Genomic DNA, 14,404 nt, shown 5'->3' on the forward strand with positions numbered 1-14,404 from the left:
AAAAAATTAAAAAAAAAAAAGAAAACAGTTTGGTAGTTAAAATAAAAAAGTTAAGCCCACACACACACACACACAAAAAAGGAACAATAGCACACACAGGTGTAGACAGATCTGGCAAAAACAGTGATACTCCAATGACTAAAGATTGAGAAATACTGACCTATATTATTTCATCAAATCCCTATCACCAACCTGGGGGGTTGCAGATAAGGAAATTAACCTCAGAGAAGTTAAGCTCCTTATCCAAGGTCACCAGTCCCAAGGGTACAGGAAACAGCCCCTGATCTTAGGGGGCTTATACCCATAGGGCAGGGCCTATGATACAGTGTAATGGAGTCATCTGGCATTTGAGCACATTGCTGCAGAAACACAGAGAAGTCAGAGAGGAGAAAAAGAGGAGCCTGAGGAAACCTTCACAGAGGAAGTAAAATGGAAATTGAGTTTTGAAATAGTTTCCAACCAGGAAAGGTAAAAGGAGCATTCCAGATATTCCAGATAGGGGAAGAAAGGAGGAGTAAATTTTTTTCCCAGGTAACACATAAAGCAAAGAGGTTTTGCAGCATAGACAGTGTACTCTGTAAAATCATATGAGAAGTTTCCTCCAGAAATCAATCCCTTGATGAACCTCCCCCCAGGGCCCCACCATCTTGTTCTTTGTTACCTATGAAACCCATACCCATACCCAGCCTTTTGGGTAAAAAAAAAAAAAAAAAAAAGATGTTAAGTTCCTAATCAACCTTAGTACAAAAATTGGGGTTATTTGGATGGAACAGAATCTAACTTAATCAGGAAAAAACATTTACTGGACATGGGAGTGCTCACAAAACTGGGTTGCAAACTGGAAAGTCAGTCTCAGCAAGACCAGGACAGCTTCCCGGGGATATGTAAGCACCAAAGGCCCATACACAGGTTTTTTTTCAATCATATTCTATCTTTTGGTTCTTCTCAGAAAACTCAAAATCCGGGAAAGAAGGTCTGACTCACCCAACATGGGTCACATGCCACCCACTGCTGGGTGGACAATTACCCTGATGGGTTGTCTCACCTAGGCTGTATTCAGTAGGAGAGGAGTAGTTCTACCAAAGACAAACCGGGGTGCTATTACCAGAGTCCACCAGTATGGGTGCTGAGGGCAAGTAATGGCAGATGTGTCCCATCTATTTGGTAGACCAGTCATGTAAGCTTTCTTTCTTTCCCATGTGCCCATGGCCAGACAGGAGAGAGACCAGCCAACCCAGCCCTGTGGTGGGTGAATGGCAGAGGGGATGAAGTGAAATGGAGCTTCGAAGAACTGGGCTCCTTGTCCCGAAAGGCTGCCAATGTGCTCACCAAGCCCTGCGGCCTAAAGAGAGGAGACCGAGTGGCCGTGATCCTGCCCCGTATCCCAGAGTGGTGGCTTGTAAATGTGGCTTGTATGCGAACAGGTCAGTGCCAATATTTAACATTTCTTTTTTAAAAAAAGATTTATTTATTCATTTATTCATTTTATTCACATACAAGTGTGCATGTGTAGGCAGGGGGAGGGGAGGGAGAGGGAGAGAGAATCTCAAGCAGACCCCACACTGAGCGCAGAGCCAGACTTGGGGCTCCACCTCACCACCCTGAGCTCATGACCTGAGCAGAAACCAAGGGTCAGATGCTCAACCGCCTGTGCCACCGGGTGCCCCGATACTTAACATTTCTAAATCATGCAGAAACAGAGAGAATGAAATTTGAGGTTTTTCTGAATTGTTATGCTTACAAAGAACAAAAATAAGAGTTGAGATAAATAACAACCATCTCTCAATATGATAAGAAAAGGCAGAATAGCGGAATAATAATAACTATTATTATCAAGAGGTGGATATTACAAAAAAAAAGAGGTTTGCAAGAGAGGAAACTAAGGTTCAGAGATGTTAAGAACTTGTCCGAAGTCACACAGCTAGAAAGCTATGCAGTTGGGATATATTTATTTATTTTTAAAGATTTTTTAATTTATTTTTTGAGAGAGAGGGGAGAGGGGGCAGAGGCAGAGGGAGAGAGAGATCTCAGCATGGAGCCCCATGGGGGGCTTGATCCCACAACTGTGAGATCAGGATCTGAGCTGAAATCAAGAGTCAGATGCTTGACCAACTGAGCCACCCAGGTGCCCCGCAATTGGGATTTAAACACAAAGCTCTATCAAAGCAAATGTGGATAATAATGCCTCTTGGCAGAGCTGGTTATGAATATATATAGATGATCTTGAATATATTTGGATTCTCCCTGATATGAAAATACTAAAGGAAGAAAAAGCATTTTAGAATTTAAGGACTTAGGGGTCCCTGGGTGGCTCAGTCATTAAGCATCTGCCTTCAGCTCAGGTCATGATCCCAGGGTCCTGGGATCGAGCCCTGCATTGGGCTCCCGGCTCCCTGCTCCCTGGGAAGCCTGCTTCTCCCACTACCCCTGCTTGTCCTCCCTCTCTTACTGTCTCTCTCTCTGTCAAATAAATAAATAAAATCTTTAAAAAAATTTTTAAAATTAAAAAAAAAAAGAATGTAAGGACTTTTAAGAATATGACTGTGGATCCCAGTTGGAAAACCTCTGCCTCTTTCTAGGCAAAAAGATTAATGTATTCAATGACACATTTTCTACCAAAGTAGTAATTTATAATGTACCCCAAATAAAAATTCCACAGTATTGTTTTCCCCTCTAGGACAGAGGTTGACAAAAACCATGGCCTATGGGTTGGCCACTTATTTTCATAAATAAAGTTTTAAAGTTTTAGTGGGATACAGTCATGCTTGCTCATTTACATATTGTCTATGGCTCTTTTTACTCCACAACAGCAGAATTATTAATTGAGACAGAGATGGAATGGCCCACAAAGCCTAAGATATTTACTATCTGGCCCTTTACTGAAAGTTTGCCAATTCCTACTCCAGAGCATGATATAAATGTTTATAAATTGATTAAAAATAAATAAGAATACCAAAGGAAAAACTACTGTAGAGAACACAAAGATGTTTGTTACAATATCATTAATAAGAGAAAAAAATTGGAAACAACTATATAGAAATGATTAAATAAATCACGACTTAGCTAACAAAGTTTAGTAGAGGTATATTCACTGCTGGTTGAAATTATGATACCTCAACCTGATGGGATATCATTTAAAAGACCAATTATAAGGATTTCATAATGGTGTTGAAAAATGTTCTTACTGCCAATATTAAATTTTTAAAAAAGCAATAGATAAAATTCTTTTTGCATTCAGTATAAAAAGAAACTTGGAAATGTGAAAACAATTGTGGGTTGAAAGGAGATTAAAAGTGGTTTGTCATTAAAAATGTACTCAATATTACTTAACATAATCTAAGCAATTTGGGAAATGCCAAGATTAAAAATGAACCCACAAGCTAAATGGTCAAAACATTCAGTTAATTAAATGTTAAGCAAGCAGCTGAGGATTGTTTTCTAATTCAGAGTTATTAAATCTTCTGAGTGAATACTGAGAGGTTTTGTTTTGTACCATGTGGCAAAATATTTTGCTTTTGCTGTAAAGTGTATACAGTCTGAAATCCACCAGACGAGAACTTTTCCTTAACCCCCACTCTATCCACTGAACACATTCATGTCACAAATCTACCAAGAGTACTAATAATTTTTGAGCCATTAAGAACAAGTGTTTGTGGGATGTCTGGGTGGTTCAGTCAGATAAGCACCTGCCTTCGGATCAGGTCATGATCCCAGGGGCCTGGGATCGAGTCCCGCATCCGCTGCTCAAGCCTGCTTCTCCCTCTTGCCTACCGCTCCTCCTACTTGTGCTCTCTCTCTCTGACAAATAAATAAAGTAATAAATCTTAAAAAAAAAAAGAGCAAGTGTTTGCAAAATAAATAATATTTTTATATAGAGTGTACTATTTGAGATCCAGTTAGGTATTTTCTTAATTAACTTCTTTAATGTCATATATATATATTCATTTTACCAAGAGGTGATGACATGTGAAAGGTTTTAAGATATATTCAATGAGTATAGTCTCCTTTCTAGGAATTCAAATCCACATCTCCCCATTTCACTGACTAGGAAACTCACCAAGAAATGAGCACGGGTCTTGGGAGTCTAGGAAATGTATCTTTGAATCCTGGTTCTGCCCCTTACTGACTTTGTGACCCTTGGGCTTGTTGTCATCTATATACTGGGGTTGATTTTGAGTGAGATAGCAGACACATAATAAGTGCTCAATAAATGGTAGTGGCTATTTGTAATGCCTTACATACAGTTCTCTTTCCTTCACTGATTCACTTTAGAAAGAGCAAACCACCTTCCCTCTGTCTTTCATCTAATTCTCCCATATATGCTCTTTTCATAAGGAACTGGTATTGTAAAATCAGGCCCATCTCAGGCCAGTGTTTAGAATGGAGTGAAAAGTGGGATAAACTAAGCATCACCAAAGGAGTGTAGGCAAACTTTGATGATTCCAGACCACTGGGAAGCCCCAGGTTTGAGGGCTGATTCTGCCACTCATTGGCTATGACTCAATTTCATATTCCAACAGCATGGACCTACATGGCTGCTTAGGACAGTGGCCTCCAGGCTCTTCTGAGCACATAATCTATCAATAAAGGTATTTGGGATACACATCCTCCCATCTGGATATAATTATTTTTATTGTTCTTCTGCACAATATAGCATGCGTATTATAAAATATACATGAGATTAAAACATAAAGAATACTATTATCTCAAAACTTTTTTAAATTTTTTAAAGATTTTATTTATTCATTTGAGACACAGAGATACAGAGAGAGAGAGAGAGAAAGCATGAGCAGGGAGAGAGGCAGAGGGAGAGGGAGAAGCAGGCTCCTCGCTGAGCCAGGAGCCCGATGTGGGGCTCGATCCCAGGACCCTGGGATCATGGCCTGAACCAAAGAGATGCTTAACCATCTGAGCCACCCAGGTGCCCCTCAAAATCTTTTTAAATTCTAATTTTTCTTCTCCTCTTCAGTGGATTACCTTGCAGAACTCACTCTGGAGACCATTGGTTCAGAAGATTGAGTAAGATAATGTTCCTGAAAATTTCTAATGAGCTGTAAAATGTTATTTAAGTACTACATAATGATGATTCAAATGTTCCACAAAAATGTTACATAATAATAGCCCACCATTATAATGCCTACTATATGCCAGACACTTACTATTATTTTCCCCATTTTACAGATAAGGAAAGGAAGGCACAGAGAGATCAAGTAACATGCTCAAGGTCACAAAGCTAGTAAGTCACAAGGACAGAATTAGACCCAAGGACTATCAGACTCTGAAGCCACTGCTCTAAGGATCTCCCAGTGACCAGGGTCCTGTGGGATGTCCGTGGGGACCAAGACAGGAGTAGCTAAAGGCCATGTTCCCCACCCAAGCACAAAGCCTGTTTCCATAGTCCATAATCTTACCTAAGGGACAAGAGTTCTGTTTCAGCTCAGGGTTCTCTCTCTTTCCCAGGGCTGGTCTTCATGCCAGGAACAACCCAGCTGAGAGCAAAAGACATTCTCTATCGGCTGCAAGCATCCAAGGCCAAGTGTATTGTGGCCAGTGAGGAGGTGGTCCCAGCCGTGGAGTCCATTGTGTCAGAATGTCCCGACTTGAAGACCAAACTCCTGGTGTCTCCATGCAGCCAGAATGGGTGGCTCAGCTTCCAGGAATTATTTCAGTGAGTATTTTCTCCCGCCTGATCTACAGTACCAGTGATAACATCAATTGCAACTATATCTCGGAGTCTTCTTGCCTCCAAGCACTTAGCAATACTGTCAGTTGATCCAGACTCCTTCCCATAAAAGAATCACCTAATAGAAGATTTGAGTTGGAGGATGAAGGAAGGAGTCAAGGTTGATCTGCTTTTTAACATGGGTGACTGAATGGGTGGGTAGTATCAGCTGGAGAAAGATTTTAAAGTTGGACATATTAAGATTGAGGGATCTGTGAACATCCAAATGTCTAGCAGGTAGTAGATACATGAGTCTCAGACTCAAGGACGTAAGATACAAATCTGGAAGTCATCAACATATAATCAGTTCTGAAAAATCCAGAAATATAAAACTCAGGTGTCCAAAGAAAGAGAATCAGTCAATGACATCACTAATTGAAAATCTCTTTATCATCCACAGATTGTAATGTGTCCTCTTTTGGTAAAAGAAAAAAGAAATTTAAAATCTTACATTAAAGCTTTCCACACTGGATTGAGAAGCATTAAATAGTGGTTTTTTTCCACCACAGTATTAGATATTGTGAAGAAATCCCTCTTTGTCCAGCCCCCACACACCAACTTCACCATATATACATATATACAAACACACACACACACACACACACACATATCCCCTGAACATAATTTGATGCTCTTTACTGACTGCTGAATTATAGCATATCTTTAAAAATAACTATTGAGGGGTACCTGGCTGGCTCAGTTGATAAAGCATGTGATTCTCCCAGTCACCCATGTTAGAAAGCAGATCAGCCTTGCCTCCTTCGTTCATCCTCCAAGTCCAATCAATCTCCAAGTCCTACTAGTTCTTTACTTTGCCTCCTTCCCTCCATCCCATTCACCAGGGCACAGATTCAGACCCACATCTTCCCCCACCTGGATTAGTCCCCAGGGTGGTCACTCTAATTTGGTTCTTCTCAAATTCGGCATATGCTGAAAAAAATCAATATAACTGAATGATATTTTCTTTTTATTTTGGGGGGGAGAAGGCAAGTTACCAAGAAAATCATATTAGTATTTCATGAAACAATGTTTGACAATATAGTTGTATGTTTATATAATTAATCCTCATTGCTTTACCATTTTAATGACAATCTTATTCACTCATCATCAAAATGAATTAAAATGGCATCCTCTACCTTATTTCCTTAAACTCAGGAAATGATACACAAGTCTCCAAAATTCTCAGGTATTTTATCAGTTATCCAATACTGAGCTATAAGACATCCCAGAACTTATTGGCATAAAACAACAATCATTTTATTTGCTCAGGATTGTGTGGGTTAGAAGTTCATGCAGGTCTCAATAGAGGCACTTGTCCTTCACACCAGCCTGACAGAAGCTGGAGGACCCAAAGGGGGGTTCACCCCCAAGTCTGAGTGAGAAAAGGCTGAGAAAATTGTCTTTCTCTGACTGACTTATTTCGCTTAGCATAATAGCCTCTAGTTCCATCCCCTTTGCTGCAAATGGCAAGATACCATTTTTGACGGCTGAGTAGTATTCCATTGTATATATATATACACACCACATCTTTATCCATTCATCTGTTGATGGACATCTGGGCTCCTTCCACAGTTTGGCTATTGTGGACATTGCTGTTATTGGGGTGCAGGTGCCCCTTCAGATCATTACCTTTGTATCTTTGGGGTAAATACCTAGTAGTGCAATTGCTGGGTCATAGGGTAGCTCTATTTTCAACTTTTTGAGGAACCTCCATACTGTTTTCCAGAGTGGCTGCACCAGCTTGCATTCCCACCAACAGCGTAAAAGCGTTCCCCTTTCTCCACATCCTTGCCAACATCTGTCATTTCCTGACTTGTTAAGTTTAGCCATTCTGACAGGTGTGAGGTGGTATCTCATTGTGGGTTTGATTTGTATTAAGGCAACATTTTCCAGAAAGCCTTTAAATCTCATTGACTGTAACTGTATGTGTGCCCATTCCTAAATCAGTCTCTGGCATGAGAATTACCACAACTGGCTTAGGATTATCAAGATTCACCCCCTGGAACTAAAGAAGGAACAGTCTCCCCTGAAGCATATAACTGCCTGATACCAGAACAAAATCAGAGTTTTATTAGTGCAAGGAAGAAGAACTGGATGCTATATGGTAAGCACCTAACTGTGACTGCCAGTGATGCAGATGTTGAATAAAAAGTATGAAAAAGTTTGATTCAAATGCCAAAAGATCTTCCTTTAAATCATAAAAACTCCTGAAATGTTAATAAACAGTTCACAAAGACTCATGACTGATTTTTAAAAGATTACAGATTAAAAAAAAAGCACTTAGAAAAAAATGTTTAAGTAAATAAAATACACATCCTTTTGTCATTGATACTGAAAGTCATCTTGGCTATCAATGTGGCCTGTGCAGAGGTGGTGCTTAAAAAGAGAGAGAAATGAGTTGTTAAAGCTTAGCACTGATCTGCAAAATCCCTTTAAGATTTATTGAGAAATTCCTCTCAAGGAGGCTTTGGATTAGGTTTTGTTCTATTAACTCTTTTCTGGTATCCAGAGGGCACAAGTAACCAAGAAAAAAAATACATATATATGTATATATATTATAATCTCAGAGTTAAACAGGTGTGCCATCTTCAGCCACCATGTTGGGTTGGACCCATATTTTACAGATCCGCCTCTGCAGAGCACAGCTGTGTGGAGACAGGAAGTCAAGAACCAATGGCCATTTATTTCACCAGTGGGACCACAGGCTCTCCCAAGATGGCCCAGCACTCTCAGAGCAGCCTCGGAATTGGCTACACCCTCTGTGGAAGGTAGGGAAGAAAACCATTTTTGCTAAACTCTCCCCTGAGCTGCCAACATGTATATCCAACTGCCTAGCTGACACCTCCACTTGGATGACTATTAGATTTCTCCAGTGTAACATCTACAAAACAGAATCCTTGATGCCCCTGCCCAGCCTTAGCTCAGTAAACAGCATCATCTCACCAACTGATCAAGCAAGAATTTATGGGTTAAATAGGTGATGGGGATTAAGGAATGCACTTGTGTGGTGAGTGCCAGGGTGATATACAGGAACCGACTTTGACCCCATCTCCACAACAGCATGCCTGGTTCCTTCTCATTGCCAAGTAAATTCACCCACCCAGAAAGGCCTTCCCAGGTACCCTAAAACTATCACTTCACCCTGTTTTATTTTCCTCAGAGCACGTATCATTATTTGAAATTATGATTCTGGTTTATATTCTTACTCATTTTATTGTGTGCTTATCTGCTGTCTGTCTTGCTAAAGTAAGAGCAGATATCTGGTCTACCTCACTCACTGTGCTAGGGAGAACAGTGCCTAGCATATATTTGCACAATAAATATTTGTTGCATCCATGAACAAACTCAGAATATCATGTCAAACCCAGCCTTCCTCTCTACTTTCAGATTACCTAGGATTCTGAGAAAGTCCTCTAACAAAAGTCGGAGATAGAATCAATCATCTTGCCTTTGGGCTTCTTTTGACCCTTCTCTGTAGCCACTGAGATTCTGGCCAGTTCTTTAAGATTCCAGTTTGTTTGCTTTTCTGTTTTGTTTTGTTTTGGGGCTTTTTGGTCTGTCTTGTTGCTTCTTCACATCATTTAGGTATTGGCTAGACCTGAAGTCCTCAGATATCATATGGAGTATGTCTGACACTGGCTGGATCAAGGCTGCCATTGGCAGTGTGTTTTCATCCTGGCTTCAGGGAGCCTGTGTCTTTGTACATCGGATGGCGCAGTTTGACACTGATACCTTCCTAGATGTAAGTCATGGTTTCTTGCTACAACTTTCCCTTGTCTCTCTCCCCCACCCCCAAACCCCTGCCAAAACCACAAAAGAATGATTCTTCAGAATATAGTTTCCTGGACTTGTGGAAATCATTCCTTTTTAAGAAATTAAGTCTCTGGGGATTTGGCTTTTGAATGTATTTAACAGAGAAGGAACACCCACAACACTCTCATGCTTCAAACTACTCAGGATTTGCTCACATCCCACCTGAGAGGTTCTAAATAACAGATCACAAGTCTCAAGTCTAAACGTATCCTTGGTTTCTGATTCAGTGAAACAAAACAATAGGCAATAAATCCAAAACCCTATATAGAGAAGATTGAAGGTGGGGTCACCTTTCTCCCAGAGCAGCTCCTTCCATTCTCCCCTCACCCTGTGCTTTTCACTTTGTTAATTCTCAGAACCCAGTATTTGTCTTAAAACCAAGCAAGTTCCTCCTTCTCAGCCAGGCACAGCTAGACTGCAGTATCAGATTGCTCTGATTTCTTTAGCCTTTAGAAAGATGTGATTCAGGCCAATTATTTTTCAACCATGAAAAACCAATTATGTTTAATGAAATACGTATTATTAAACACCACACCTGTGTGTGAATAAAAGCTATACTCACCCTGTTATTTTGCTAACTGGTCTGACGAGATGGCTTGAAGGTGTTAACAGAAATGGTGGGTAACATAAGAACTGGGATCTCTACATCAGGTTTACAAAGTGACCTGAGTAGACAAACTAACTTTGCAGTTCTAAAACCTGTATTTTTAAAAATAAGAATACTTTTATAAAATATTAAATATTATATAATATTTAAGTAAAAGAATATACTTAATAGTCTTCTTTAATATTATATTAAATAAGATATATTAATGATGTGATAACATATGGTATTTATATTAAATAAGTCTATTAAAATAAGAATACTCTTATTTTACAAAGATAGTATGTGTATTTTAAGTGCTCTAAAAACTTTACACTATTCTTAGTTACATGCATTTATGCTTATTAAGACTAGTTCGAATCAAGGGAGCAAGTAGAGACAGTAGAAATGCTCACTTACAGATCAAAAGTTTTTCTTGATCTTTGACAATCCAGATAGCCTAGAAATACATCTTGAAAATATTCTCTCAAATGCTTAAACTTAATACAAACTGTCAATTCATTATGTGACATAGTGGAATCTCTCTAGAAATAGGACATCTAAAACATGAGTATTTCTCTAGATTTTTCAAGGAGCTGGAGGTAAAATGAGCCTGGCAAATCTTAAACAGTTAAGGAAAGGACTGAAAAATGCCTTACTAATGCATTTAATCAATCCACTCAAAAGGAGTGTCTTTTTTTTTTTTTTTTAATTTGAGAGAGAGAGAGAGAAATGTAAGCAGGAGGAGGAGCAGATGGAAGGGGAGAGGAAGGAGGAAAGAATCCCAAGCAGACTCTGCTAAGTGTGGAGCTAGCTATGCAGGGCTGTCTCGCGACCCTGAGATCATGACCTGAGTAGAAACCAAGAGTCGGAGGCTTAACCGACTGAGCTACCCAGGTGCCCCAGGACTGATGTCTTTTATAGAAAAAGTGTTGGAAGCTTTTGGTAGGTTAGTTTACATCCAGGGTGAGTACTGTGTAGAAATATATGGACAGGAGGTTTCAAAATTCCACAATGAAAGGTAATTTGCTGCCTTGAGGTAGAATAAACCAGTTCACACTTTGGGGCTGGTCTCAAATTCAACAATTTACTTTCTGTTGAAGTTGATTGTGTATGACTATTACTCTAACATAGACCTGTTCTTTCCAGTAATTGGAAATTCCCAACAGACATACAGTCACTAGTGACAAATAATAAATACTTGCTTTCTTATTCCTAGTAGTGATCATATGATGGAAAACTGTCAATGAAAGAGGATGAGGGGTTGCAGACATCAGCTCTAGTTGTGGCCTCTAATTAACCACTTCTGACAACTGTCTGTCTCCATCATCCAGACGCTCACCACTTATCCCATCACGACCCTGTGCAGCGCTCCCACTGTGTACCGGATGCTTGTGCAGAAAGATCTGAAAAGGTACTTGGGTGGAAATCCCCATTTGAAGCACAAACAAAAGCTGCAGTCTAGCATCACAGATCTTCTCATTTCAGTGCAGGTTTCCTCAGTCTTGCCACTATTGACATTTTGGACTGAATAATTCTGTGTTGTCAGGGGCTGTCCTGTGCACTGTAGGATGTTGAGCAGCATTCTACCCAGGCTCCACCCCCTAGATGCCAGCAGAACCTCCCTGTGACCATCAAAAATGTCTCCAGACATTGCCTAAATCGCCTTCCAGTTGCTCCTAAGGATAGCCTCTAGGAGCAACTCCACATTTTCTCAGGACAACCAGAACCCTATAATCCAAGAACTAACCCCCCTCCACCCCAAAATACAACTGCATTTATGCTGCCTTGAAGAAAAGCTAATGAAGTCTTATGACTTCAAGATTACCATCAATTTATTCAAATCACCTGAACCCCTAGTGGACTTGCAATATATATTTACTTAACCAATATGAATTGAATACATGAGAGAGAGAAAGGAAGAGAGGAACAGTGTAAGTAGTGACAATTTAAGTAGTGCAGGCCCACTCATCCTCTGTCTCTCCCAAATGTGGATGCCCAGGAGGGAGAGTGCTATGAAACAAAATAAAGCAGATCTGAACCTTCTCTTATCTTAGTCAGGGTCAACTCCCTTGTGGCCCTCAATATGTGAGCATCCTTTTTTTTTTTAAGATTTATTTATTTGAGAGAGAGAGAGAAGGAGGGAGCACATGGTGGGAAGGGGCAGGGGGAGAGAGAAACTCAAGCAGACTCTGCACAGAGCATGGAGCCTGACATGGGGCTCAATCTCATGACCCCGAAATCCTGAGATCACAACCCCAAGGTCACAACCTGAGCCAAAACCAAGAGTCAGAAGCTCAACTGACTGCGCCACCCAGGCACCGCTCAAAATGTGAGCATCTTGCTCACATCTCAAGAGTAGTTCAAGGGCTTTCAAGGGTTATTTTGAATAGGCACAATTCTTGTCCTGCCCATTGGAGACCTCAGTGCATCAGAGCCGGGCTGTTACAGACTTTCTTACTTGAGAAAGTGGGCAGCAGAGTGGTAAGGCCAGTGGTGAAAAGCTTGATCTCCAAAGTCAAACAAGTGGGGCTCTGCTGTATACTACTAGTGAGACCTCAGACACTCGAGATGACCTTGCTAAGTAAGCCTCCCTTAATTCCAGCCACAAGAGGGGATTAAGAGTTGCCTCGTGGGTTTGTGGTGAGAATTCAATGTAAGTGGCCTACATGGTCAGACACCGGACAAATGCTGGGGGCAGAGTAGTCAACTCAGCCCTTCTTGAGGCCTTGGGCAACTTTAAGTTCTCCCAGCCTCAATTTCCTCATCTGTAAAATAGGGTGTGAAGATTATGAGAATGCTCCTAAAGCCCTTACAGCACAGTAAATGCTCAATTAATGTTAGTTGTTTTATCACTTGGTTCATAGTAAGTGCTGAAGATCATTATCAGCATTTTCTCCTAGTTCTCCCCTCCTTTAATAGCCTGCTAAAATGCAAGCTCTGTCAGGAAATTTTTAATCACTAACATGCCCCACACAACCTACAACCATGTCTGATAAGATAGTAGGTGCTCAAAAATATTTGCTGAAAGACCCTTCCTAAGACTTGCCTTTCCTAGGGTGCCTGGGTGGCTCAAATGGTTGGGCATCTGCCTTTGGCTCGGGTCATGATCCCAGGGTCCTGAGATCGAGTCCCACATCGGGCTCCCTGCTCCTTGGGAGCCTGTTTCTCCCTCTGCCTCTCTCTCTCATGAATAAATAAATAAAATCTTAAAAAAAAAAGATTTTTTTTTACTGCCTTTCCTAGCTCGTTTGCTCGTTGCTAGAACATCCTAACCATTTTATTTTATTTTATTTTATTTATTTATTTGAGAGAAAGAATGAGAGAGAGAGAGAGCATGAGAGGGGGGGAGGGTCAGAGGGAGAAGCAGACTCCCTGCTGAGCAAGGAGCCCGATGCGGGACTCGATCCCAGGACTCCAGGATCATGACCCGAGCCGAAGGCAGTCGCTTAACCAACTGAGCCACCCAGGCGCCCCATCCTAATCATTTTTTAATGAAAGCCATTCAGATTTTTTCTCCCCTAAGACCCCATGAGACTCTTGTGTCTGCAGATATAAATTCAAGAAGCTACGGCATTGCTTGACAGGAGGGGAGCCACTCAACCCGGAGGTGCTAGAACAGTGGAAGGCACAAACTGGGCTGGAACTGTATGAAGGCTACGGACAGACAGAAGTGGTATGTTTAATGGGCAAAGTTTAAGTTTAGCATATTGGGGGCCTCTCAACCCCAGGCTGAGGTCCTGAAGAGCCCCTTTGGTGCTCTAAATTTTTAGTTTCCCAAAATACCTAACCTTGCCCAGTAACTACCAAGACCTCTGAATTGCCCAATTTGGCTTGGCTAGTGGGGAATTAGGATTGTTCCCTGCAGTCTTCCTGTCTTCTCCCCATGCAGGAGAAGTCTCAAAGGTGTTAGGGGTTGGAGAGGGTCAGAATCGAGTGGCTCATCTTCTCAGCAGCACTGAGGACCCCAGAGAGCCCCAGTGGGGAATTTATCCCAAGGTGCACTAAATGGGACCCTTAGTCTAAAGGAATGGTTTTCAAGGTGTGGTCCCCAAACCAGGAGCAGCAGCAGCATGTGGGAATTTTGTAGCAGTACAAATTCTCAGACACCCCACCCCACCCCAGCCAGGCCTCCTGAATCAACAACTCTGGGATGGCGCCTGGCAATCTGTGCTTGGACAATGAATGTCCCAGGTAATTCTGACACACACGTTTGAGAAGCGCTGGTCTAAAATAGTGTGTGTGTGTGTGCGTGTGTGTGTCCAGAAGACAAGCACACATACTGG

At 41.2% G+C, this 14,404-nt stretch overlaps 1 protein-coding gene across 1 annotated transcript in view; it reads left to right on the plus strand.

Moving 5' to 3' along the window:
* The window catches only part of LOC112811383 (acyl-coenzyme A synthetase ACSM4, mitochondrial), a 35,568-nt gene that overhangs the window by 16,065 nt on the left and 5,099 nt on the right, over positions 1 to 14,404 (plus strand). Inside the window, exons 2-7 of the mRNA XM_025855446.2 lie at positions 1,214 to 1,424; positions 5,461 to 5,668; positions 8,347 to 8,490; positions 9,308 to 9,464; positions 11,453 to 11,532; positions 13,671 to 13,794. Of these exons, the coding sequence (XP_025711231.1) occupies positions 1,214 to 1,424; positions 5,461 to 5,668; positions 8,347 to 8,490; positions 9,308 to 9,464; positions 11,453 to 11,532; positions 13,671 to 13,794 (924 nt within the window). The remainder of the gene's footprint in view (positions 1 to 1,213; positions 1,425 to 5,460; positions 5,669 to 8,346; positions 8,491 to 9,307; positions 9,465 to 11,452; positions 11,533 to 13,670; positions 13,795 to 14,404) is intronic.

The sequence above is a fragment of the Callorhinus ursinus genome, unplaced genomic scaffold, assembly GCF_003265705.2.
Source record: "Callorhinus ursinus isolate GAN/ISIS: 27379988/994484 unplaced genomic scaffold, GSC_fseal_2.0 scaffold85, whole genome shotgun sequence".
Classification (NCBI taxonomy): domain Eukaryota; kingdom Metazoa; phylum Chordata; class Mammalia; order Carnivora; family Otariidae; genus Callorhinus; species Callorhinus ursinus.